Genomic DNA, 25,984 nt, shown 5'->3' on the forward strand with positions numbered 1-25,984 from the left:
CCCGTGAGATTGTGGGAGGGTTAAATACTCAAAACTTAGAAGTTTTTGCTACGCCAGCTTTCTGGTATCTTTACATACAGTGGCGTACCTAGCATATGTAACATCCGGGGCCCATCATTTTTTGGCACCCCCCCCATCTGTAAGAAAAACATGATTTTTAGTAACAAACCACACGTCACACATGAGTACCTAGGAAAAGGCAGCATCTTACATATTGCAGTGAGCAGTACATCAATACACCCATTGTAAAACTAAACAAGCCAGACCAGCACAGATCAATCCTACACCGTCAATCCTAACAGAAAACACACAGAACACAGAAAACACCTTCGCCTAGTAAGGAATATGTAATCACAAACTAACCCCTCCCTCTTTTACAAAACTGTAGTGTGGATTTTAGCTACGGAGGTAACAGCTCTGATGCTCATAAAATTCTGAGCATCAGAGCTGCTACCACCAAGGCTGGTGCTAAAAACGCTTCACAGTTTTGTAAAAGGGGGGATAAAATAAAAATACATAGACAAAGGTTAAATTGAACCAGCAAGAAGCTGGACTCTGCATACAATGCTTCACAGAAACAGTGACACATGTCTCCTAAAGCAATAAATAAATAGAAATTTTTTTCTACCTTTGTCTTCTGTGGTTTCTCCTTTCCTCATCTTCTTGTAACTCTCTTCCTTCCATCCACTGTCTGCCGTCTCTCTTCCCCTATATGGCATCTTCTCTCCTTCTATGCCCCTTCCAGAAACTGTATGCCTCCCCCTTCCATCTCTCCTTTCACCCCATTGGTCTGGCATCTCTCTCCTCGCCTTCCCTCTCCCACACCTCTCCTCATAGTCTGGTATCTCCCCTTCCCTGATTCTCTGGCATCTCTCTCCTTTCCTTTTCTTCCATCTTTCGCTCCCCCTCCATGCTCTCACATCTCCCCCTTCCTTTTCCCTTAGACTGGCATACCTTCCTCCTACGCTCCAAGCCCTGGCATCTCCTTTAATTCCCTCCCTCATCTTCCTTCTCCCTCCAGCTGGGTACCGCAACACTCTTCCCTGCAGCTCTGCACTTCCCCACAATTGCCATGCTTCGGTTCCTCTTCTTCCTTCCTTCCTCCCCCCCCCCCGCGGGACCCTGCGGCACCATCAACTCTTACTCCCTCTAATGTCGGCCCTGCAGCTCCAGACTTCCTCGCACCTTCTCCCCTCCCCCTTTGGATCGCTATTATTTTAAATGTTATAGCCGCGGAGCTGTATCCATCAGTGGAGATGTCTAACCTCGGCCTGCCCCGGAACTCTTACTGCAACAGTGACTTCCTGTTCCTGCCTAGACGGGCGGCTGCTGCAGTAAGAGTTCCGGGGCAGGCCGAGGTTAGACATCTCCACTGATGGATACAGCTCCGCGGCTATAACAGCTCCTGCAGCTCTGCACTTCCCCACAATTGCCATGCTTCGGTTCCTCTTCTTCCTTCCTTCCTCCCCCCCCCCCCCCGCGGGACCCTGCGGCACCATCAACTCTTATTCCCTCTAATGTCGGCCCTGCAGCTCCAGACTTCCTCGCACCTTCTCCCCTCCCCCTTTGGATCACTATTATTTTAAATGTTATAGCCGCGGAGCTGTATCCATCAGTGGAGATGTCTAACCTCGGCCTGCCCCGGAACTCTTACTGCAGCAGCCGCCCGTCTAGGCAGGAACAGGAAGTCACTGTTGCAGTAAGAGTTCCGGGGCAGGCCGAGGTTAGACATCTCCACTGATGGATACAGCTCCGCGGCTATAACATTTAAAATAATAGCGATCCAAAGGGGGAGGGGAGAAGGTGCGAGGAAGTCTGGAGCTGCAGGGCCGACATTAGAGGGAGTAAGAGTTGATGGTGCCGCAGGGTCCCGCGGGGGGGGAGGAAGGAAGGAAGAAGAGGAACCGAAGCATGGCAATTGTGGGGAAATTTGCGACGCGTGTGTGCGCTGTGAAGAGAAACTTGTGCGCTGCGATGTAATATTTTGTGCGTGAGCGCAGGCCAACGCAGCTTAGCGGGAACTCTGCTCACAGGGTCCCTTCGGGTCCGCAGGCTCCAGCTAAACCGCCGAGGCCCATAGTAATGAAACTCCTAAGGTACCCGCAAGCTATACCAATCCTGCAAGCTGCCAAATCATCCTCTGGCCTGACTGTGGATGGTAATCGTATATTATTCGTTCCTGATGTCTTTAAAACCACAGCACAAAAAAGGAAGGCCTTCCTAGCTATGCGACCCCAGCTCAAGAACATAGGGGCGCAATACGGATTATTTTATCCAGCCAGAATGCGGGTAACGTACCATAACACCACTAAAAACTTTGATGAACCATCTGACCTACAACGCTTTTTGGATGATACAGTGGGAGCTATGACCTGAATTAACATACTTCACAACTCTTTTCCTCCATCTCTCCTGGGAGCTGCATTTAACTTCATGTTATAGTCATAAGGGCTCCAGAGAGGAAGAAGCTGAGATCCTCTTGACAGCATGGGATCCCATCTATGGTTCTTTGTTTGTTATCTTGTTTGCTCACGTTCCAAGCATGAGTCTTCTCTTCTTTTTTCCTTTTTCTACATTTTTTCATCAGTTTTTCATATTTTGGAAGCTAATTCTCATCATTGTTCTGACTGCCACTCCTCCGCTCTTCTCTCAACCATCGTCCTGATCTTGTGCACACATTTCCATGGTTAATATACATTTGGTAACTCTGAATGTCAAGGGAATCAACAGCTCCATCAAAAGGAAAAAAATTTTGCACTATCTTAAGCATCTCAATGCCGATATATGCCTGCTTCAAGAGACTCATCTTAGTCTGGAGGAAGCTCAGAAATTGTCCGGAGGTTGGGTTCAGCATTGCTTTGCAGCCCCTGCCCTAAACAAGAAAAATGGGGTCATAACTCTGATGAAAAAATCACTAAATTTCCAGCTTTCTTCACATCACTTTGATCCTAGTGGCCGATGGTCCCTGGTTGAGGGCTCCATTTCCGGAAAACCTCTAAAGCTCCTCAATATATATGCTCCTAATGCTGACGACCCCGCCTTCTTCCAACACTTCCGGACTGTCTGCACCTCTTCTTTAACATCCGACACAGTAATTGCGGGGGATTTCAATTTCCCACTGGATCCCTTCATAGACAGATCCTCCTCCTGTCGTCCAGCCAAGCTCAGAGTCCGGACAGAAGTCCTTCATTTGATGGAAACATATGGATGGTCAGACATATGGAGAATTTTCCACCCCACAGATAAAGACTTCACTTTCTATTCAGCGCCTCACCATTCCTTCTCCAGGATTGACTATATTCTGAGCTCCAAAGACATAGTTAATTGTGTCACTTCCTTTACAATACATGACATCACTATTTCAGATCACGCGGCGGTCTCATGTTCCCTCAACTGGTCTCCCCTGACCAAATCTAGGTATTGGAAATTAAATAACTTCCTTCTTCAAGATGAGTCCTTTTTCTCCCATATTAACAAAGAATCTCGCATTTTCTTCGATACAAATATCACACCAGATATGGACTTTTTCATTGTATGGGAATCTTACAAAGCATGGCTCCGAGGCGAGATTATCAGCTACTCAGCATATCAACTCAAGAAGAGAAAAGCTACGCTTCATCAATTGGAACTAGATATTCACTCCCATGAGACTCGTCTATATGCCAGTTATGATTCTTTGCTATATAAGCAACTACAATGACTCAAATTCCAATATAACGAAATCTTCAGCTCCATGGCATCAGCTACAATTTTTCGTCGTTCAGCTACTTATTATGCTTCATCCAACAAGGCCGGACACTTATTGGCAACCTACCTTAAAGGACGTCGCTCCAAACACCGAATTACCCACATTAAATCCAGCAATGGTCATTTGCACACCTCCACTAAAGACATCCTGGATGAATTTCGATCCTTTTAAGCGGATCTATACACTTCTGAGACCTCATCGATGGATGCTGATATTAACAACTTTCTTCATTCTTTTGACTCACCCACTCTTACAGAACTTCAGCAAAAATCTTTAGCTCAACCAGTCTCTCCTGAAGAAATTGCCCGAGCCATCACTTCACTTCCACCTGCTAAATCCCCTGGACTTGATTGCCTTTCATCGGAATTCAACAAGTCATTTTCCCCTCTTTTAATACCTCATCTTCATTCATACTATCAAAGTCTCCTGGCGAACTCGTCCAACCTGCACCGTTTCCTCGAAGCGAACATTGTGGTTTTATTAAAGCCAAATAAAGATCCTCAACTTGTAAAGAATTATCGCCCTATTTCATTACTGAATCTAGATTACAAAATCTATGCTAAAATTTTGGTTTTCCGTATGGAACTTGTTATGTCTAAACTTATACACAGGGATCAGGTTGGCTTTCTAAAGGGTCGGTATGGTGCTGATAATACTAGATTATTATGCCATGTACTGCACTCCACCCTGTCTACCGCTAATTCCTCAGCGTTGGTTTCCCTGGATGCGGAGAAGGCGTTCGACAGGGTGGAATGGTCCTAACTATTTGCTGTTCTCTCCAAATTTGGTTTCCCAAAACCTTTTATTCACATGGTTTCCATATTATACCAATCTCCCACCGCTAGACTCATAGTGAATGATGACACTTCGTCTCCATTTACTCTACACAGAGGTATACGGCAGGGGTGTCCCATTTCTCTGTTATTTAATTTGGCCCTCGAATCCCTGCTTGCAGCTATTAGGCATTCTTCAGACATCAGGGGCATTACAATAGCAAATATCGGATTTAAAATATCGGCCTATGCAGATGATGTCTTGTTGTATCTTTCTAATCCAGAATCCTCTTTGCTTTCCCTAATTCGACTAATCAATAGTTTCTCCACGCTTTCGGGATATAAAATTAATTGAGATAAGACTGAAATCATGCCTCTCAATGACCTATGTATTCCCTTTTCCATACCTTCACAACCCATCACCTGGGTATCTTCGGGCATTAAATATCTGGGCTTAACATTTGATAGGGATCTCAGATCCTCCACACAGCTAATCACTTCTAAGCTTCTTACTCAGATTAAATCCACCCTTGCAGCATGGTCTCCGCTTCATTTGTCTTGGTGGGGTAGGCTAGATACTATTAAAATGATGGTTGTTCCCAAAATAACGTATATCTTTAATATGTTTCCCCTTCTATTCTCTCCTGTCTTCTACAAACAAGCAGAATCTATCTTAGCACACTTTCTCTGGAATGATAAACCCCATAGAATCTCTCTCCAAAAACTGAAAGTCCCCTCCCAGTCAGGGGGTGTTAATTTCCCTGACCTCCTCTGCTATCACAAAGCATTTCTTCTCCGCCAGGGAGCAGAATGGATCTCCTCCTCTTCTCCTATAGACATACCCAATTGGCTACAACTGGAATCTTCTCTTGTATCTCCCCTTCCTCTCATGCGATTAATGGGCACAACGAATCCACCTCATTTGACTAAAAATCCCATCTTATGGACAACTTATAAAGTTCTTACTGAACTTGACCATCGGCTGGAAGTTCCATGGAATAAATCTGCTTATTGTCCCCTTTGGTATAATAAACTTATTCGAATTGATGGAAATTCTATTTCATGGCCCTTTTGGTACACTCACGGAATTTGGGATATTGGGTCCATATGCCATCCAAATGGGACTTTTCTTACCTTTTGTGAACTCATGGATTCTTTTGCAATTGTTCAGTCGAACTTCTACCGATGGTTACAGTTGAAATCTTCAGTTAAAAAAACAGGACTCACGTCAACTGTGTTCTCCCCCACTCCTACCCTTGCCACGCTTACCAAACAATATCTAGCACTGGGACATACTGCTTCTCACTTTTACAAATTTCTAAAGTCCCTCTCACCCTCTCCACTATCTTCCCTGCAATCCGCTTGGGAGACTGACTTAGAGATTTCTATATCTGAGGAGGCCTGGACTTCCATCTTCAAATCTACCTTTCATACTTCTAGATCCACCTCTATTCTCCAACACTTGCTTTTCCTACTTCATAGAGCCCCTTGGACCCCTGTAAAATCTCATCGCATCAATCCTTCCTTTTCTAAGAATTGTTGGACTTGTGATTTATCTGAGGGTACATTAAAACACCTTCTTTATTCCTGCCCTTCTATTAATTCTTACTGGACCTCTGTGTGGGGTACGGTCTGCTCTATCTTTCATATAGATATCCCCTTGACATACCAGATGCTTTTACTAAAGTCCTTTTCACTAACTGATAAGATACTGGACTCTGATTATTTCCTCCTGGACCTCTTACTTTCCCTAGCTCTTAAGGTGCTATTATCTTCCTGGAAAGATTTGTCTAAGGCTTCACACTCCCAATGGTGGAACCTGGTGTGCTCTATTTACAGGACCGAAGTATATTTGGCTAAATCCTCTAACAGGTTTCTCCATTTTCAATCTAAATGGAATTCCTTACACTTGTACTTACAACCTAATCTGTCTTGATCTCTCCGCTTCCACACTTTCTTCTCTTTCTCCTTCTCTTTTATCTCTCTTTTTTTTTCTGTTTTTCTCTTTCCCTCTCATTTTTGTCATAATCAATTGCATTGCTTTTCTCATGTATTGTTTTGGTGTTGTCATCTCATTCCCTCAGTGTACACTGATATTTTTCCTTTATTTATATTGTTTTAACCAGATTCATGCTTGTTTGTATTTATCAGGATGCCAATATTAGCTAAGAGGTACGCTCTTGTGTTAGTTTTGAATTGTTATTTACTAGAGCATTTCTTCTTAAGTTTGACTTATGATTGCTTACTCATTTGTTTGTTGTACTGCCTATTCCTCATATACTGGAAATGTTCATCCTTATTCTGTATTTTTGTAAAACTTTAATAAACAAACCTTGACTAAAAAAAAAAAAGAAAAGTCAACATTTCCCCTAGCCCTGCTAGAGGCCTCTGTTTTCTTCTAAAGTAATCTTGGCCTCACTTTGATGGGTTGGCCTGGTCAAGGCAATGTTTTGATGGTGCTCAATTGCTTCAACCTTACAATGATGAACCTGTCAGTATGCAAATGTACATCAAACACTGACATTTAAAATAGAGATAAGGGGATAAGAGATAGAGACTTGTATACCGCCTCTTTTTAGTTACACAACCACTTTCAAAGCGGTTCACATACAGGTACTCAAGCATTTTTCCTATCTGTCCCATGAGCTCACAATCTATTTAATGTACTTGGGGCAGTGAAGGATTAAGTAACTCCCAAATCTGTACCTTTGAATAACTTTATCCCAGCGTTCTTTTGCATCCCTGTGTTCTGCAATGTTTAGATCTTTGCTTTAGATTCTCTTCATAAACAGCTCAGTTCTTCATCTAAATATATTTGAATTAGCTCATCGACTAAGATTGGAAGATATTAAGGGTCTTGTTAAGGCACTTTTTTAAAGAAATAGGCAATCTAGGTTTACTATGATGAAAAGTGTGAATATTTCTGCAATCATGATAATTTGGCTTCTTACTTTTAGTTATTCTTTAAACATTTGTTCTTTCATATTGAAAGTGTAGAGTGATTAAACAGATTAATGAAAACTCCTATTTTATTGCATTATAAACTGCATTTTTTAGATTGAAAAATCTGAAAAACAGACAAAGGTATATATGCCCATTTGGGATCTTATTATATAATATCTTGATTTTAAGGTGGCTTATTTAAAGAAGGGACATGTTATACTAAACCTCTAAGATAAAAAGTGGTAGGACTAAGGATACAAGTTATTGTACCTTATGTGCGTCAATTAGAACAATTCCTCCTTTTTCCAGTGATTCTGTTGTTCCAATGATCAGTTTGCCATCAGTATAACCAACAGCAAATTGTCTGTCTTCACTTAACCAAGCAATACAGGTGACCGCCGCTGTGGAGAAACACAAACAGAATAACTGAAGGATGCATTCAAGAAAAACATTTTTCCTAGTTTACTGAATAGGGTCAGAAATATATTATGGTCTAATTTAAAAGTAAAAGAGGAGGTGCCCCCTTCATCTGATCTTTGAAAGCTAAAGTAGGTTAATAAAATAGACTACGATAAATGACAAGTAATTTTCAAATAATCTTACTTTTATAACATGTACCTGAAACTGCCCAAAGTTTTCTCTTTAAGTGCTCATGCACTTTGTACCTATTTGGGCAGGCTGCAAAAAGGTAAAATAGAGGGCATATTTGGAAATCTCACTTACAGAATGAATGCAGTTTCGGCTCCAAGAGCCGATTTTTAAAGACTGTTTTGTTTTATTGACAAAACAGCACAATAATATAACTCTAATTGGATAATAGCCAATAATATCCAGAATTTGACAACACTAAAGAATTGGCTAACACACCTTGTCCTTGGAAAAAAGTCTAAAGGAGTGAAACAAATCTGTAAATATGTAAATGATGGACATCAGTATGAGCCCTTGTTGGATCAACGTAAACCTCTGGCTCAGGCAATATCTCAAAAGGTGACCAGCACCAGACCGTAGTCTAAATGAGAATAGCCTCATACATCATATAGTCCATACGAAATTGATAAATGTGTAAATCAAATCACACTCCCAAAATCATTTATTAGGTGGGTTTTTGTTTATTGGGTGGTTTTTCAGGGAGTGTATTCATGTATTAAGCCTGTATAACCCCTTTTCCTTGGTGTAAAAGTCTATGTGTTGATTTTGGGAGTGTGATTTGATTTACACATTTATCAATTTTGTATGGACTATATGATGTATGAGGCTATTCTCATTTAGACTATGGTCTGGTGCTGGTCACCTTTTGAGATATTGCCTGAGCCAGAGGTTTACGTTGATCCAACAAGGGCTCATACTGAAGTCCATCATTTACATATTTACAGATTTGTTTCACTCCTTTAGACTTTTTTCCAAGGACAAGGTGTGTTAGCCAATTCTTTAGTGTTGTCATATTCTTGTTTTATTGACATACATCATACAGCTCAATAACAAGTTGAACTAAATATCCTTAAGGAGCAGACTTATCTCATTCTGCAAACTCAGATAAAATTAAGCCATTAAGGGCAATTCTATAAATTTGCAACTCTGTCTAGATGCTCCAAAGCTGGATGCTTAGTATCAATTCTATAATGGCATATTTAGTTACTGAATAATAGCGTAAAGTTGGCATTGGAGGGGCCTCTTACATCATGTCAACGCAGATGGAAGTTGGCGTGCCAAGTACTGTGTGTAGTTTTCTACCATTCTATAAGCCAGGTGTCCTCAAATCCAGTTCTCGAGGCCCACAACTCAGTCTGATTGTCAGGATTTCCACAAGGAATATGTGCGAGATCTAAATGCAAATAAGTCTCAAACATATTCCTTGTGGAAATCTTGAAAACTAGACTGAGCTGTGGATATTGAGGAGTGAATTTGAGGACTTCTGCTATAAGCTATGCATGTAACTGTGAGGCATGCCCACACCCTGCCCATGCCCTTCTCACATATGTGCCTCTTGCAGTTAGGTGCCATGGCACTTAGATACTCCCTTATGGAATAGTGCCTAATGCAAATAAGCGCCTGTCAGTTAAATGGCACCGTTGATGCACGCAGGTGGCACCTACCTCTATGTGCTACTTTAGAGAATTGCTAACTTTTAATATCTCCATTCAGTAACAGTTTGGATATTTAAACTCAGCTGCCTACCCTCCTTCCTGTAGCACTGCTCAAGTTCCCGACGGTGCATAGTTGAAGCATCAACAACTTCAATTAGACCAAGAGATCCATCCACGCGCCCTACTAACAACATCTCAAGATTATCATTAGTCCAGGTCACTGCTGGCCCCTCTTCTGGCCAAGCTAAAGCAGAGACCCAATGTGGCTGAATGTCTATGAGTCCTTTTCCTCCTGAAAAGAAAAAAGAAAAATAATTTTTTTTATGTAGCATTACACATTGAAGAGCCTCCCCTATTAAATATTAACCATGATATACAAATCTCCAAAGGATTTATAATTTCAGGACCTAATATGCCGTATGTACATAAATAAATAAATTAAAAAAAAAAAAAAAAAGCTGCTCTCAAATTTTTGCTTCTAAGTTAGACTCCTAAATTTGTGTCCTAGCTTCAACCTAACCAAGAAACCTAAGTTTTCGCCTTCTTAATTTAGGAGCTTAAAAATTATGGTCATGATATTCAAAATGATTTAAATGGCTAGGAGAGGCTCTGGGCAATTTAAATTGCCTGTCTAGGGCATACCGGGTATTTTCAGCAGCACTTAACCAGAGTGTGCCACTAAAAAAATCCAATTAGTGCCAAGCCAAAATCAACTACAGTACTTCCCCGATATTCTCGGGGGCTCCGTTCCAGGAACTCCGCGAATGTCGAAAAACTGCAAATATGGTTTTTAGGCAGGGGAGACAGGAGAGGGCAGCCGGAGCACCAGCGAGTGAAGAAAATCACTCACTGTATGCTCCAATCACCTCTTCCTGTACTGAAGTTGGGCCTCACCAATTAGGAGCTGCTTTGACATTCAGCTCTGGCTGCCCTCTCCTGCCTCCCCTTCACGGTTGGAAAATACCGTGAATGACCAGGACCACGGACTGCGAATTCACGGGGGAGCACTGTATTTTGGGGGGAGAGTTGGCACTTGCTGATTTTCAGCATTTTATCGGTTAAGATAACAGTATAAACAGGCCAATATAAAACATCATTTTATCCTTATGCAGTTCTTCATAGCTGGTTTAAGTGCCACATATATTACAACCAGAACGAAAGAAGTTATCTTGCCGTTGTATCGGGCGATGGTGTGCCCGCATCTGGAGTACTGCGTCCAATACTGGTCGCCGTACCTTAAGAAGGACATGGTGATACACAAGAGGGTTCAGAAAAGAGTGACGAGATTGATAAAAGGTATGAAAAACCTTTCCTATATTGAAAGATTGGAGAAACTGGGGCTCTTTTCCCTGGAAAAGCGGAGGCTTAGAGGGCACATGATAGAGACTTACAAGATCGTGAAGGGCATAGAGAAAGTGGAGAGGGACAGATTCTTCAAACCTTCGAAGACTACAAGAACGAGAGGGCATTCGGATAAATTAAAAGGGGACAGATTCAGAACCAATGCTAGGAAGTTCTTCTTCACCCAGAGGGTGGTGGACACCTGGAATGCGCTTCCAAAGGGTGTGGTAGGACAGAGTACGGTATTGGGTTTCAGGAAAGGATTAGATGTTTTCCTGAAGGATAGAGGATTAATATGCAGGTCCTGGACCAGATGGGCTGCCGTGTGAGCGGGCTGCCGGACATGATGGACCTCTGGTCTGACCCAGCAGAGGCACTGCTTATGTTCTTATTTCAACTGTGTTTTCACTGGCTCCTCATACCCAGAAATTCAATGCCAGAACCTGGACACTGAAACACAGAAAAATGAAGGCAGATAAAGACCATATGGCCTATCTAGTCTGCCTAACCATACCATCTATCCCCTCCTCTCCTTTAGAGATCCAACATACTTTCCAAAAGCTTTCTTGAATTCAGATACACTTTTTATCTCCACCAGGAGGCCATGCCATACATATATAACCCTTTTCATGAAAAAGTATTTTCTAAGGCTACTTCTGAGTTTGTTCACTTTCACATTCATCCTAAGTCCCTCATTCCAGAGTTTTCTTTCAATTGAAAGAGACTCGTCTCATACATAAGAATAGCTTTACTGGGTCAGACCAATGGTCCATCTAGCCCAGTATCCAGTCTTCGCGGAGGCCAATCCAAATCACAAATACCTGGCAAAAAACCAAATAGTAGCAGTATTCCATGCTACCGTCCAATGTCTGTCTCAACAGCAGACTATGGACTTTTCCTCCAGGAACTTGTCCAAACCTTTTTTAAAACCAGCTACATTAACTGCTCTTACCACATCCTCTGGCAATGCGTTCCAGAGATTAACTATTCTCCAAGTAAAAAAATATTTTCTACTATTTGTTTCAAAAGTATTACTCTGCAACTTCATCAAATGTCTCCTAGTCTTTGTAAATCTTGATACAGTAAAAAAATTGATCCACTTGAACCCGTTCTAAACCACTCAGGATTTTGTACACTTCAATCATATCTCCCCTCAGCTGTCTCTTTTCCAAGCTGAAGAGCCCTAACCTCTTTAGTCTTTCCTCATACAAGAGTAGTTCCATCCCTTTATCATCTTGGTCGCTCTTCTTTGAACCTTTTCTAGTGCCACTATATCTTTTTTGAGATAAGGAGACTAGAACTGAATGCAATACTCAAAGTGAGGTCGCACCATTGAGCGATACAGAGGAATTAGAACATTCTTAGTCTTGTTAGCTATCCCTTTTCTAATAATTTCTAGCATCCTATTTGCTTTCTTGGCTGCCGCTGCACATTGGGCGGAATGCTTCAGCGTATTGTCTAAAATAATACCCAGATCCTTTTCCTGAGCACTGACCCCCAAGGTGGTCCCTAGCATCTGATAACTATGATTTGGATTATTCTTCCCAATGTGCATCACTTTGCATTTGTCCACATTAAATTTCATCTGCCATTTTGACGTCCAGTCTTCCATTTTCCTAAGGTCTTCCTGCAGTTTTTCACAGTTCACATGCGTTTTAACAACTTTGAACAGTTTAGTGTCATCTGTAAATTTAATCATCTTGCTCATAGTTCCAATTTCTAGATCATTTATAAATAAGTTAAATAGCACTGGTCCCAGCACAGTTCCCTGCAGTACACCACTATTTACCCTCCTCTACTGAAAAAAATGGCCATCTAACTCTACCCCCTGCTTTCTGTTCAATAACCAGTTCTTATCCACAACTGAACATTGCCTCCTATCCCATGACTCTTTAATTTTCTCAGGAACTTCTCATGAAGAACTTTTTCAAAACCTTCGGGAAATTTAGATACACTACATCAACCGGCTTGCCTTTATCCACATGTTTATTCACACCTTCAAAGAAGTCAGTCAATTTGGTGAGCCAAGACCTCCCTCGGTTGAACCCATGCTGACTCATACACGTACTGAATTTCTGGGTATCACGCTGGCAGAATTTTGGGGCTTATATTTACTACAAATTTAGATCTGTCATTTATTTGTCTTGATTTATGAGCTCAATTTATAAGACTAGTGTTGAAAAATCAGCGCTACGCTCCTAACACCTTTTTTCCCTGAACTAAATCCGCTCCTGTTGCCACCTACTTTTTAAGCTACTGAATTTAGGAATTTAGCAAAATTCCACTCAGACCTAGTAAATTATCAAAAAGGCCAATTTAGGATCATAACTCTCAAAGATAGGAACATAGATGTTTTGAAAATTAGGCATTTTAAAAAAATGTGGTTCCTGACTTGATTTCAAAAGAAAAGATGGGGCCCAGGATCTGAAAATGGGCTCCTAACAAATAGTGTAGTGGCGCAAGGACAGCTGGAGGATGGATGGGAAAATTCAAAATAGAAGAGAGGAATGAAGAAATCAAGGGAAATGGGGGGGGGGGGGGGGAAGAGGGGAAAAAGAGAATGTCGAGGAAGGAGAGTGGAAAAAAACAGGATCAGATTGAAAGCCAGGGCTATTCCGTGGGGTGAGGGCAGATAAATTAGGAGTGGCAGGGCAAATTAAAACAAAGGCAAAGGCACGTCATGCAGCCCTTTCCACCCATCATGTGGGCTGTGGGGGGGGAAGAGGATCTTCTTGTTGTAGCATAAAAGGGGTTGAAGTAAAATGGCACCATCTACAATGGAGGCGCTAGCAGTCACAGTAATACCAGATGGGAGGGCCCAATGGTATAATTACTGAAGGCGTTATTAATAAATGCTGCCCAACAAAGCTAAAATGGAAGATTAGGTTTTCACCTTTGATAATCTTCTTTCTGTTAGTCCCTGGAGAATTCAATACGCTAGGTGTTCAATCCCTTCCTGCAATCTGGGAGTTGCAGAAATTCTAACACTTTCCTTCCACCTTCTACCGTCCTATCCCAGTGCAGCACAGTTGGTTTCTAGGTAGTGCAGCAGTTGTCTTGCTCAGAGTCTCCAAACAGTAATGGGATATGAAGGTATGTGCACTGAGGCAGACTGGATAGGCAATATGGTCTTGATCCACTGTCATTTTCTATATTTCTGTTTGTATGGCTTGATGGGTTGCTGTAACATATGAAAGACTGATGGAATTTTGGTGGTCTTTATACTGAATAAATTATTATAAATCATCATTCCAGACAAGATAGCTGGTTTGGCTAAGCAGCTCTACAGAATTTATTCGCCAATTAGAAGGCAACTTCCCTCCAACCCTGTTGGTTTCATCAGGCTCATGGTAGTTGTCAATAACCCTCGTCTCAGAAGAATGATTCTGGCAGCTAGGGAGTTCCACATGGGAGAATATACTACCTGCTTGTCCTGGGATAAAGCAAAATTACTTACCTGTAACAGGAGTTATCCAAGGACAGCACACAGATATTCTCATAACCTTTACCACCTCCCCTAGTTAGCTTCTTAGCTTTGTTACTGAACTGAAGAAGCCGTGAGCTGGCATCAGGCAGGCAGGCACTCGCTTATGGCATGATATCTGTAGTCTTCAGACTATAAACTTTATTAAAGTTACAGTGCACTTTTAGGATGTCCATACCGGGCTCCATGGAGGATGTCGCCACATGTGAGAATATCTGCTTGTTGTCCTTAGATAACACCTTTTACAGGTAAGTAACTTTTGCTTTATAAATCATTTTCCATGAATAAGGTTCAAGCCAAATTCATAACATTAGTGCCTTCCTACTGATGACAAAAATTAAAGTCCTTTGCCAGATATTCAAAATTAGCCAATTGTATAGGCCATTGCACATCCCTGGAAATGAATTATGAAAAATGGATCTACTTAAAAAAAAAAAAGAAAGTAAAAGAAATGGATATACTTTTTGAGATCTGCCGGTTACTTGTGATCCACACTCGTCACTGTTGGAAACAGGCTGCTGAGCTGAATGGTTCTTTGTCAAACCCAGCATGGCTTTTCTTATGTTTTCTTATATAAATGCAATGTTGTGTTTCTTTTTAAATTATGAATCATACCATTTACTTGCCAGATGTTAACCATTTTCTCAAATGCTCCAGCCAAGTATTTTCCACTGACACTCCAGCAGACAGTGATAGGATCACTTGGAGATCCCAAGTTACTGAGAGTTTCCTCTGAACAGTTATCTCTATAAAACAATGAAACAGCCTGGTTAAAGATGATTAGTCTGTGATGGTGTTCACTTATTTTTCACTGATATGCAATCAAAAAATTTTTGAAGACCACTAGAACTTTGTGTGTTAATATCAAGCTTGAAATACTGAATATGTATCAACCGATGTAAGAACAATCTGAGTTAACTGAACTTCTTATATCTGTTGGGAACAAAATGTTTCCTGGTATTAGTATATCCTACAAAAAATTAAGAATCTAAACTAAATCAAATGACAATACTATTTTATAGAGCACAAACGTGTGTTTATGAATGTTTTATTATCATAATTTTACTATCTACTTAGAACTTTGGATTAGCGGGCTAGAAATAAAATTGCTGAAATCCATTTCCCCATCAGTGACTATATGATTACATTAAAAACAGTAATCCCGGTTTTTAAATTAAAAACATTTTACTAAGAATGTTAGTTATTAATTATTAATGTTAAGAATGTTAATGCAAGTTAATGGCTGAGGAGTGGTTAATTTTGAGACGAGACAGACATTCAGTACTCTACATAATCACAAAGCTAATTGATACTAATTTCCAGATATTCACATAACTGCACTTGGTTGTAGTAGTAGTAATAGAATAATTCTGTAACCTTAGCATGGAAATCCTTCAGGCCATAACTATTAAGGGTGTGTGGTTATGTGAGGGGCATGGGTGGTTTAGGAGCATGACCACCACCACTTATGCGCTGTTATTGAATGCTGTCAATTATGTGTGTAACTGCAACATTTAACCTTGACATGTACATCAGATATTGACATGTGACTGTACCTGAATCCTGGCATACAAGGAGAAATTCAGTTCTTACCTGCTAATTTTATTTTTCTTTTAGTCCCTCCAGACCGGCACAGAAATGGATGGTTTATGCTCCTCTGCCAGCAGGTGGAGACTTGAGACATTGACTTTTGGCTGTAGTACAAGTGGGCTGTGCACTGCAGTCCCATCTACAATCAATCTGACGAATAGCCAAGCAGGAACTAATTAAGAACTGAATAACTGTGAACAATAAAAACACCAACTTCACTCCCAGAAGGAGAATATCAAGTAATTGTCCGTTTTGGACAGGGAAAACACTGTTGGATACTGATTAGAATAAGAACCTTCAAAAACGTCCCCACAGCTCGCCAACTAAATCAAATGCCGCGGCTCTTATTTAACTCCCCAACAACCCAGACAAAAAGATACCATAGAAAAAAAACGTATTCTTCGTGAAAAGGCACTAAATAAAAATGACAGGGCGGGGTCTGTGCCAGTTTGGAGGGACTAAAAGAAAATTAGCAGGTAAGAAACTAATTTCTCCTTCTTTAGCATCTCTCCAGCCCGGCACAGAAACAGATGGGATGTACCAAAGCAGTACCCATCAAGGATGGGACCACTGAATGGCCACCATAAGAACACGCTCAATTAACACTGCATCCCAACATGCCTGAACGTCCACATGGAGTGTTGAACAAAGGAATGGAGAGAAGATCAAATCGCAGCTTTACAGATATCCACTGGAAGCACAAGAGAAGACTCAGCCCAAGAAGCTGCCTGCCCCCAAGTGGAATGAGCTTTGAGAAAATTCAGAACAGGCTCTTTTGAAGAAGATATGCTGAAGCAATAAACCTCCTTGATTCAGCGTGCAATTGTAGTCTTGGAAGCACCGTCCCCTCTTACGAGGACCCACTAAAAGGACAAAAAGACAATCCAACTGACAGAACTCCTGGGTCCGCTGAAAATAAGCACAAAGGACTCTATGGATATCCAATTTGCACAACTGTCTCTGCTCCAAAGCGCTCTCATGACTACCTAAGACCGGAAGGACATCGGACTAGTTGACATGAAAAAGTGAAAGCACCTTCAGCAGAAATGAGGGAACTGGTTCAGCATGACCCACTCCCTAGAGAACTCCAGGAAGGGAGGCCTACACGAAAAGGCCTGCAGTTTGGAAATGCGCCTCGCTGACATAATGGCCACCAGGAACACCACCTTAAGAGTAAGGTCCTTCAATGTGCAGAAGCCGAGAGGTTTGAAAGGATTCAAGCACAGAAAGAACCAGACTGAGATCCCAGGCCGGAACCGAAGGACAAACTGGAGGCCAGAGCAATTTCACCGCTCTCAAGAATTGAATCATATCCAGAGGAGAAGGCCAAACTCTGACCATGCAATAGGCCGCAAAAAGAAGACAAAGCTGAAATTTGAACCCTGAGGGAGGACCAGGCAAGGTCCCAGTCCAGACCATCCTGCAAGAACTCCAAGATGTGAGGTAAAGATGCGTAAGGGGAACCACATCATGCATGAAACACCACTCCTCAAAGAGATGTCAAACTCACACATAAGCCTGAGAGGTTGAAAGTCTCCAAGAACCTAAGAGGGTTGAGATCATCTTATTCAAATAACCTTTCTTACTTAGGTGTTCCTTTTCAAAGGCCAAGCTGTAAGATAAACGGGACCTGGATCGAACATTGGAATGGGACCCCGAGTCAGAAGGTTTGGTGAAAGGGGCAGCGGAAGAGGATCTGCCATGAGAAGACAAACCAGATCTGCGTACCACAGGTGCCTGGGCCAATCTGGAGCCACCAGGATCATGTGGCCTGCGTGCCGAGCAATGCGAACAACTCTGCCCACCAGTGGCCATGGAGGAAAGACATACAGCAGGCCGTCCGTCGGCCAGGACTGCACCAGAGCATCTAGATCCTTGGCCTAGTAATTCCTGCACCGACTGAAGAACCTCAGCAAAGAAGGAGCATCCAGTAAAGTCACAACTTCCCCCCCCCTTCTCGGTTGCTCCCCGAAAGAACTGCATGTGCTGAAAGAAGCAACCTCTGGAAGGAAAAGAGGCTGCATCTCGGCCAGGGCAGTACCAACGAAAATCAAAAACGCCCACGGGCGATGCCACCCTGTGACGCCTGGCGAGGATGGTCCTCTGGAAGTCACTCAAGGCCTGAACAAGCTTATCCAACTCCTCCCCAAAAAGGAAGGAGCCCCAAAAAGGAAATTTACTGAGCTTAGCCTTCAAGGCCACATCCATTGACTAACCCTGAAGCCATAGGATACAGCGAGTAGCCACTCTGAGGGCCATGGACTTGGCAGATGTCCACAAAGATCATACATGGCATTTGAGAGATAAGAGGCACTGAGCTCAATCTTAGTCACCTCTTGATCCACAAGGGACCAGTCATCAGACTCAAGTTCACGCTAAGACCACTTGGCAGGAGCAGATGCCGAAGGGGGTTGAATGGTGACAGGTGTGGAAGGCAAATGCCCCCCTCCCAAAAAAAACAGAGACCCCTCGGGGAAGAAGCAGAAGCCCCAGCCACCTGTAAGTAAGTCTTGTACATGGCTAAAACAAAATCAAGGGCCCCCTGGTGGCAAAGAAGCACTCAATGCAGAAGCAGGAGAAATATTTAAAACCTGTTTCTGTCTCTCTAAGACAAGAGGAAGGTCATCTGAGGCCACAGGCAAAATGGCGGAGCTTCCTGCCAAAACTGAGGAAAAACCCACTGAAAAAAATCTCCCCCGAGTCTGTAGCGGCAAAGAGGCCTGAACAGACCCAGCTGCTAAAGCAGAACTAAAGGCAGCAGCTATTGCTGTAGCGGTAAGGGAGTACCCAGCACTATCAGCAGTTAGGAAAACCTTATTTCCCTGACCATCAGCAGCTGGGGAAATCCCTGTGTGGGTGGTAGAGGAAGACCGGGCTTCCCCACTGCCTGCAGCTGACGTGCGGTGCACATGCGAAGGAGAACCCTGCTCGCCAGCACTCGAAGCAGATGAGGATTCCCCTTCGTGGTGGTTGGAGCTCTTCGTGCACATGCTGGCTACATCCACCGCTCATCAAGCTAGTTTAAAGCTTCTTTTCAAACTGGCACTGCCTCAGGATGTGTTTTTTTTTTTAATACAACTTTAGCTAACAAGTGAGCAGATCCCACTGGCTCTCAAAGCTCTATATTCCTTGCCTAAACAGTGGCAAGGCTTACAGCAGAGGCACCTCTAAGGCAAAAAATTTTGAAGAGGTGCATGAAATGGGGGGGAGGGACTTGACCAGTCGAGTGTGGCACTCCAGAGGTCAGGCAAACCCCCGAAAGGGACCCCCAAACTCAATCCAGTACCACAAACAGGGACAAGAAGGCCACTGAGTAAATCCAACAGGCTCTACACTAAACCAAGGAAAGACTTTCAGGCTTACCACCTCCACCTGCTTGAGACTGAGAACAGACTGATTGTAGATTGAACTACACAGCCCACTTGTATTACAGCCAAAAGTCAATGTCTCAGTCTCCACCTGCTGGCAGAGGAGCATAAACCATCCGCTTCTGTGCCAGTCTGGAGGGATGCTAAAGAAATACAGACTTATGCTAATATGCTATAATGTCAGCATACAGATGAGAAGTTTAGGGTGTCTTTCATAATGTTGGGACCAAATAAGAGATACACTTTCTAAAGCTAAGTACTTTTTTGGATATGGATTATTGTGAAAGATTGTTTTGAAAAATGTGTGTTCATGAGTATTTAACTAAACAGTATTTGAAGCCTATGAAGAGTTAGGTGAATCATGGGCAGAGTGGCTCGTGTGAAATTAGTCACCACTGAGGCTTCTGAAGATTATATCCCCCACCTGGATGAAGACTGTAGCTGTACTGTTTGTTAAGGTGTAGCTGTACTGTTCATAATTACAACTGAGCATTGTGCACATGTACAAGGTTTTAATAATAGCTGTTATGAGAATAATTACTGATATGGAATTTGCACTTAGTGTGCAGCATCCTAGTGCTTAACTTTAAGCATCCTTTAATGAGTTATCCCCACAGTGTTCATGCTCAAGGAATCTTGAAGGAAAGGAGGATTTCTGCCAGTATTGCAATAACTCTTATAGGCATTCAGGTAGCACAGATGGCTAGTCTCAGAGCACATTTCACACTAGCCCTTTAGGCTAGCAATGTTATTATGCATTGCTGTGACATGCTATCTGGGCAAGGGAGCATTATAAGAGAGAAAGTTGTGATTAAATTATCATCTTTTAAAACACGTGTTTTGAAAATCCAGCATTAAAATAATCTTACTTGTTAAAAACACAGGTTTGTTGTAATGAATATTGGTTCTTGGCGACATTCCATACTCTTATGGTCCCATCATTCCCACTGGTTGCTAATAATGCCTTTTTATTACACCAGACACATGTTATCACCTAAGGGAAAAACAAAAACAACCACCTAAAACCTTAATTTGGAAGAAATGTAAATCATACATTTACATCAGTTCTGGAGAAAACATATGGCTAGAGTTCACCCACGTTCACTTGTGCTTTAATGGAAATAGAGTAAATGTATGCAAATGAGTACATGTATCTTATGTGCACAGCCTTTGTAACTTTGGCCTTGGTCTGCTACAGAAAATGTAGGTTGTGTGCATATACAGCATTTGGGGTAATTTTATTAAGAGGTATTTTACCACATGAAAAGTTTCTAAAATTCACGCTCAACAGTAAATTTAGAATGGAATGCCTATGGAGGGTGTTATGTTATATAATAAAAAAAGTAGGCACCCAACTGTCTTCATAAAATACTAGCATACAGGGCACAGAAGACAAACTCACTTACACCTGCTCAAGAACTGGAGTAAACAAATGTGTGTATTTTATGCATATGCATGTACAGATTAAAGATGTACCCACTCCACATCTGTGCATGCCCACCAACACAGTATGCATCTTGGTGTCATAGCGTTTATTTTTATGCCATTTGGTATTTTATAAGACGAGATCATTTGCATATGTATATGTTCACATAAAGAGGAGCAAAAATGAGGGAAATCCCCCGACCACCTCACCACCGCTTAGTCCTTCACACTTTTTAGCTTTTTCTTTGATTATTTTTGTATTATTACATAACAAATTTAAATAGTGCACTGCAAAGTATTTGAAGTTCAGTATAACTTATAATAGATCACTTAGCTATGCAGCGGGTTTTTTTTGGTTTAAACGTGAACACGTTTCAATTTCTGCATCAGGAAACCAAATGAGTAAACTTTGAACCACACTTAACACCAAGCAGCAGGAAAAGGTGAATATCTGTAAGTAGTAACTTCTCAAAACTTAAAGACGCTCCAAATTGCTGCTTAACAGCATTCTCTCCGCTGCATCACAACACCCCTTCCCAGCAGCAGCGGCAAAAACCACCCTCCTCCAGAAACGGCAGCCACACTTTCCCGCTTTACTAAAATCCCCGCCACAACTAACCCGACCACCCCCCCTCCACAGCAGAAGAGATTTCCACTCTCCTCCACTGGCAAGTAACTACCGCCGTCTCCGCCGCACCCTTCCCTCTTACCCAACCTGACCCCCAACCCATGAAGTGGGAGAGATACCCACTTTCCCCCACCGCCACTGTCCTCCCCCTTACCTCAAAGTTGATGAACCGGAGGGACGCGGACCCACTCCTCCCAGCTTCTTGCATTGTCTAAAATGGGCCTTACCCTCCCTGGTGCACCTAGGCATGCACCAGGGAGGGGCCTGAGGCTCCGATTGGCCCAGGTTGTATAAGGCCTCTCCCATGGGAGGGTCCTTAAACAATTTGGCCAATTAGAACCTCAGGCCCCTTCCCGGATGCATCGGAAAGGGGCCTAAGGCTCTGATTGGCCCGGATGCCCCATAGGAGGGGCTTTAGGCATCCGGGCCAATCAGAGCCTTAGCCTCCTTTCCGATGCATCTGATGTTTAAGGCCCCTCCCAAGAGGCATCAGGGAGGGGAAGGCCCATTTTAGACGATGCAGGAAGCTAGAAGGAGTGGGTCTGTGTCCCTCTGGCTCATCAACTTTGAAGTAAGGGGGAGGTGGGAGTGGAAACTGCGGCGAGAGTGGTTACTTGCCAGCGGGGGGAGGGGGGGTGTCAGGTAAGGTAAGGGGGAGAGGGTTGCAGGGGCTCTGATTGGCCCAGGCTGTTTAAGGCCCCTCCTATTGGTGAGCCCACACTATACCGGCAACCCCTGGACCAGTCACTTAATTTTGTTGCCAAAAGCTGATGCCGATCTTGAAGGCTTCACTAATTCTCTTCTATCCATTAGGTCAGTGGTTCTTAAACCTGTTGGGTTTTCAAGATATCCCTCATGAATATGCATGAGGTAGTTTGCATATAATAGAGGTTATGAGCATGAAAATCTGCCTCATGCATATTCAAGAGGGGTATCTTGAAAACCTGGCTGGCCAGGGGTCCCCCAGGACAGGTTTAAGAACCACTGCACTTCTATCTGAAAATCATATGATCACACAACATACCACTAATGAGCTTCACTACAAAGTCACTTCTTGATAAGGCAAGTAGTAGAGGAATTACAAATACACAGTGAGGGTAGTAAATGTGATGTTTATGTCAACTGCTTACAAGTGCCATGATTATGCAGCATAGCAAGCCTAAATAAACTTGGAATAACTGAATTATTGCTTTTTATTGCCATCATATAGTCTAAACTAAACTAAACCTCCACGGATGTGGAGCTTGGCACGGTTTACAAGAACTTAAAATATAGGAAGAGAAGGAAAAAAAAAAAGGTTTACATGAACTTATATATAGAAGAGAAGAGTAAGGGGGATAGAATTACATTTTAGTGAAAAGCCAGGTTTTCAGTTGCTTGCGGAATAATTAGAAGGAGCCCAGGTTAATCCCCTCATTCTATAACAGGTGCCAATGAACACAAGTTATAGAATACTAGCACTTATGAGCAAGATTGCTACAGTTATGCACGTCAGTGCTAGTTGGGCGCTAAGTGGTATTTTATAATTTTAGCATGCAATTTGCTTAATGTATAAATACAAGAGGGAATGCATAGGGGAAGGTACCTAGATGGAACCCATATTTACATACATAACTTACAGAATACTGTAAGTTATGAACTAAAGTCAGTGGCGTACCAAGGGGGGGGGCGGGGGGGGGCGGTCCGCCCCGGGTACCAAGCCCTGAGGGGGTGCTCCCGGTCCGGTCCAGTTACCCCCCTCTGCGCCGGGTGTCGCGTCTGGAAACAGCCTGCAGCAAGATCGCGATGCCAGAGATCTTTGCCTGCTTCGACTGTTTCCTCCGCCACGGTCCTGCCCCTCCTCTGATGTCAGAGGAGGGGCGGGACCGCGGCGGAGGAAACAGCCGAAGCAGGCAAAAATCTCTGGCATCGCGCGATCTTGTTGCAGGCTGTTTCCCCAGGGCAGTAGCGTACCAAGGGGGGCGAGGGGGAGGTCCATCCCGGGTGCCGCCTTAGGGGGGGGTGCACAGCTGGCCCGGTCCCTATCGCGCTCCTACCCTCCCAGCGAAAGCAGCATCGGCGCCATTATCGAAAAAGGTAATGGCGCCAGGCCTTGGAGCACCAAGGCAGACCGCTTCTCCCCCCTCCCAGCCGAAACCCCGCTGACCATCCTATCTCTCTCCCCCCCCCCAAGTGAACCTTTCTGACCCTCCCAGCGAAAGCAGCAAACCTCCCTCCAGTAGCGTCGGCTTTATCCTCCCTCTGCCGCATCACTGATGACGTCATCAGTAACGCGGCAGAGGGAGGAGAAAGCCGCGAAGGAGGTTTGCTGCTCTCGCTGGGAAGGTCGGAAAGGTTCACGGGGGGGGGAGATAGGAGGGTCAGCGGGGGTTCGGCTGGGAGGGGGGAGAAGCGGACTGTCTCGGTGCTCCATTACCTTCTTCGGGCAGCAGCAGCGTTTACAATTCGCTGCTGTTGCCGGCTTCAGGCCTTGTTCTCTGCCGGGTCCTGCCTACTTCCAGTTTTCATGAAGACAGGACCCGACAGAGAGGAAGGCCTGAAGCGGGCAACATCAGTGAATTGTGAATGCTGCTGCTGCCCGATGAAGTTCAGGACATCAGGACATCGGGGAAGGAGCAGGGAGAAATCGGCTGCTGGCTTGGGGGTGAGGGTAGGGAAAGAATCGTGGAAGTGGAGAAATCGGCACGATGGCTTTGTGCAGGCTAGGGGGAGAGAGAAAGAAAGGAAAAAATAAAGAGGGGGGGCCAGGGGGAGAGAGAAAGAAAGGCAGAAAGAAAGAGGGGGACCAAGGGGAGAGAAAGAAAGGCAGAAATAAAGAGGGGGACCAAGGGGAGAGAAAGAAAGGCAGAAATAAAGAGGGGGTCAAGGGGGAGAGAAAGAAAGGCAGAAAGAAAGAGGAGGGCCAGGGGGAGAGAGAAAGAAAGGCAGAAAGAAAGAGGGGGACCAAGGGGAGAGAAAGAAAGGCAGAAAGAAAGAGGGGGGTCAAGGGGGAGAGAAAGAAAGGCAGAAAGAAAGAGGGGGGCCAGGAGGAGAGAGAAAGAAAGGCAGAAATAAAGAGGGGAGCCAGGGGGAGAGAGAAAGAAGAAGGATCAGAAGAAGGACCAGAGACTCATGAAATCACCAGACAAAAAAGTAGGAAAAATGATTTTATTTTCAACTTAGTGATCAAAATGTGTCCGTTTTGAAAATTTATATCTGCTGTCTATATTTTGCACTATGGCCCCCTTTTACTAAACCGCAATAGAGTTTTTTAGCGCAGGGAGCCTATGAGCGTCGAGAGCAGCGTGGGGCATTCAGCGCAGCTCCCTACGCTAAAAACCGCTATCGCAGTTTAGTAAAAAGGGAGGGGGAATATTTGTCTATTTTTGTATAGTTGTTACTGAGTTGACATTGCATAAAGTCATCTGCCTTGACCTCTTTGAAAACCCGCGGAATATAAATGATAATTAACATTTTCTCTGCGTACAGCGTGCTTTGTGTTTTTAAAATTTTATTGTTGGTAGATCATTTTGACTTGGCCACAAAGGTAAGGGGGAGGGAGGGAGGGGAACTGCTGAAAGACATCTAATAATCCTTGCAGGCTTGACTGCAGGGAATTATTTTTGTAAAATCATGTTTTGTTATGTGACTGGCATTATCTAGACTTTAATTTCTATGAATGAATAGAATGAAAATGATATAAAATTACTTGCTTGTTTTTATGTGCGTGCGCTGAAGGAAAGTGGAGAGAGAGTGGGCTGAGGATGCTGAAGGGAAATGGGGAAGAGAGTGGGGAGAAGACGCTGATTTATAAATTGACAATTGTACAGAATATTGTTTCTTTTTATACTTTAATATAAACAATTCAAGGCTTGTGTGGATGGAATCAGGTGGTTTGCGGGGATGGGGACCGAGCTTACGGGGATTAGTCCAATAAAATTGTATTTTTTTATATCTCATTATTTGTTTTATTTTTATTTGTTAATTTATAAAGTGGTGATTGTTATGTATCAGTTTTTTCAAATTTACATCTACTGTCTTTATATTTTGCACTGTTTTAGAGGACATGTGTTACTGTTTTTTGTGGTGTTGCATTGTATCCAGGGTCTGGTTTCTTGGCGGATCAGTTTAACTTTTGTCTACATATTTCTATTTTTAGTTTGTGATTATTCCATTTTGGGCGAGGGTGTATCTCTGTTCTGTGTGTATGAAAAAGACATAGTTTTCAGTTGGCATTGACTACAGGACCAATTGACTGTGCGGGATCTGGCTTGTTTAGTTTTACAATGTATGTGTTGGTGTTCTAGTGCTCACTGCAGTGTTTAAGATGCAGCCTTTTCCTAGGTACACTCTTGTGGTGCGATATGTAGATTGGTACTAAAAATCATATTTTTCATATAGATGGGGGGGGTGTCAAAAAACGATGGGCCCTGGGTGCCACATACCCTAAGTACGCCACTGCCTGCAACTACTCCATATGTACTTCTAATGTCATGACAATTTAGACATAATTTATGTTTTGTTATGTTTGGAATAATGGTTACATATATGAGGTTCAATAAAAGAAAATTTTCACTGCCTGTTTCTATTCTGACCATTTATTCCATTTCATGGTTATTGC

At 43.0% G+C, this 25,984-nt stretch overlaps 1 protein-coding gene across 4 annotated transcripts in view; it reads right to left on the reverse strand.

The window, feature by feature from the left end:
- Window positions 1-25,984, reverse strand: part of HERC1 (HECT and RLD domain containing E3 ubiquitin protein ligase family member 1) — a 423,490-nt gene that overhangs the window by 117,411 nt on the left and 280,095 nt on the right. For all 4 annotated transcript variants that reach the window (XM_033919754.1, XM_033919753.1, XM_033919752.1 and 1 more), the window contains exons 52-55: window positions 20,201-20,325; window positions 14,989-15,119; window positions 9,640-9,840; window positions 7,735-7,865 (exon numbers count right to left, since the gene is read on the reverse strand). In XM_033919754.1, coding sequence (XP_033775645.1) covers window positions 7,735-7,865; window positions 9,640-9,840; window positions 14,989-15,119; window positions 20,201-20,325 — 588 coding nt within the window. The remainder of the gene's footprint in view (window positions 1-7,734; window positions 7,866-9,639; window positions 9,841-14,988; window positions 15,120-20,200; window positions 20,326-25,984) is intronic.

Source organism: Geotrypetes seraphini, chromosome 14, assembly GCF_902459505.1.
Source record: "Geotrypetes seraphini chromosome 14, aGeoSer1.1, whole genome shotgun sequence".
Taxonomy (NCBI): Eukaryota; Metazoa; Chordata; class Amphibia; order Gymnophiona; family Dermophiidae; genus Geotrypetes; species Geotrypetes seraphini.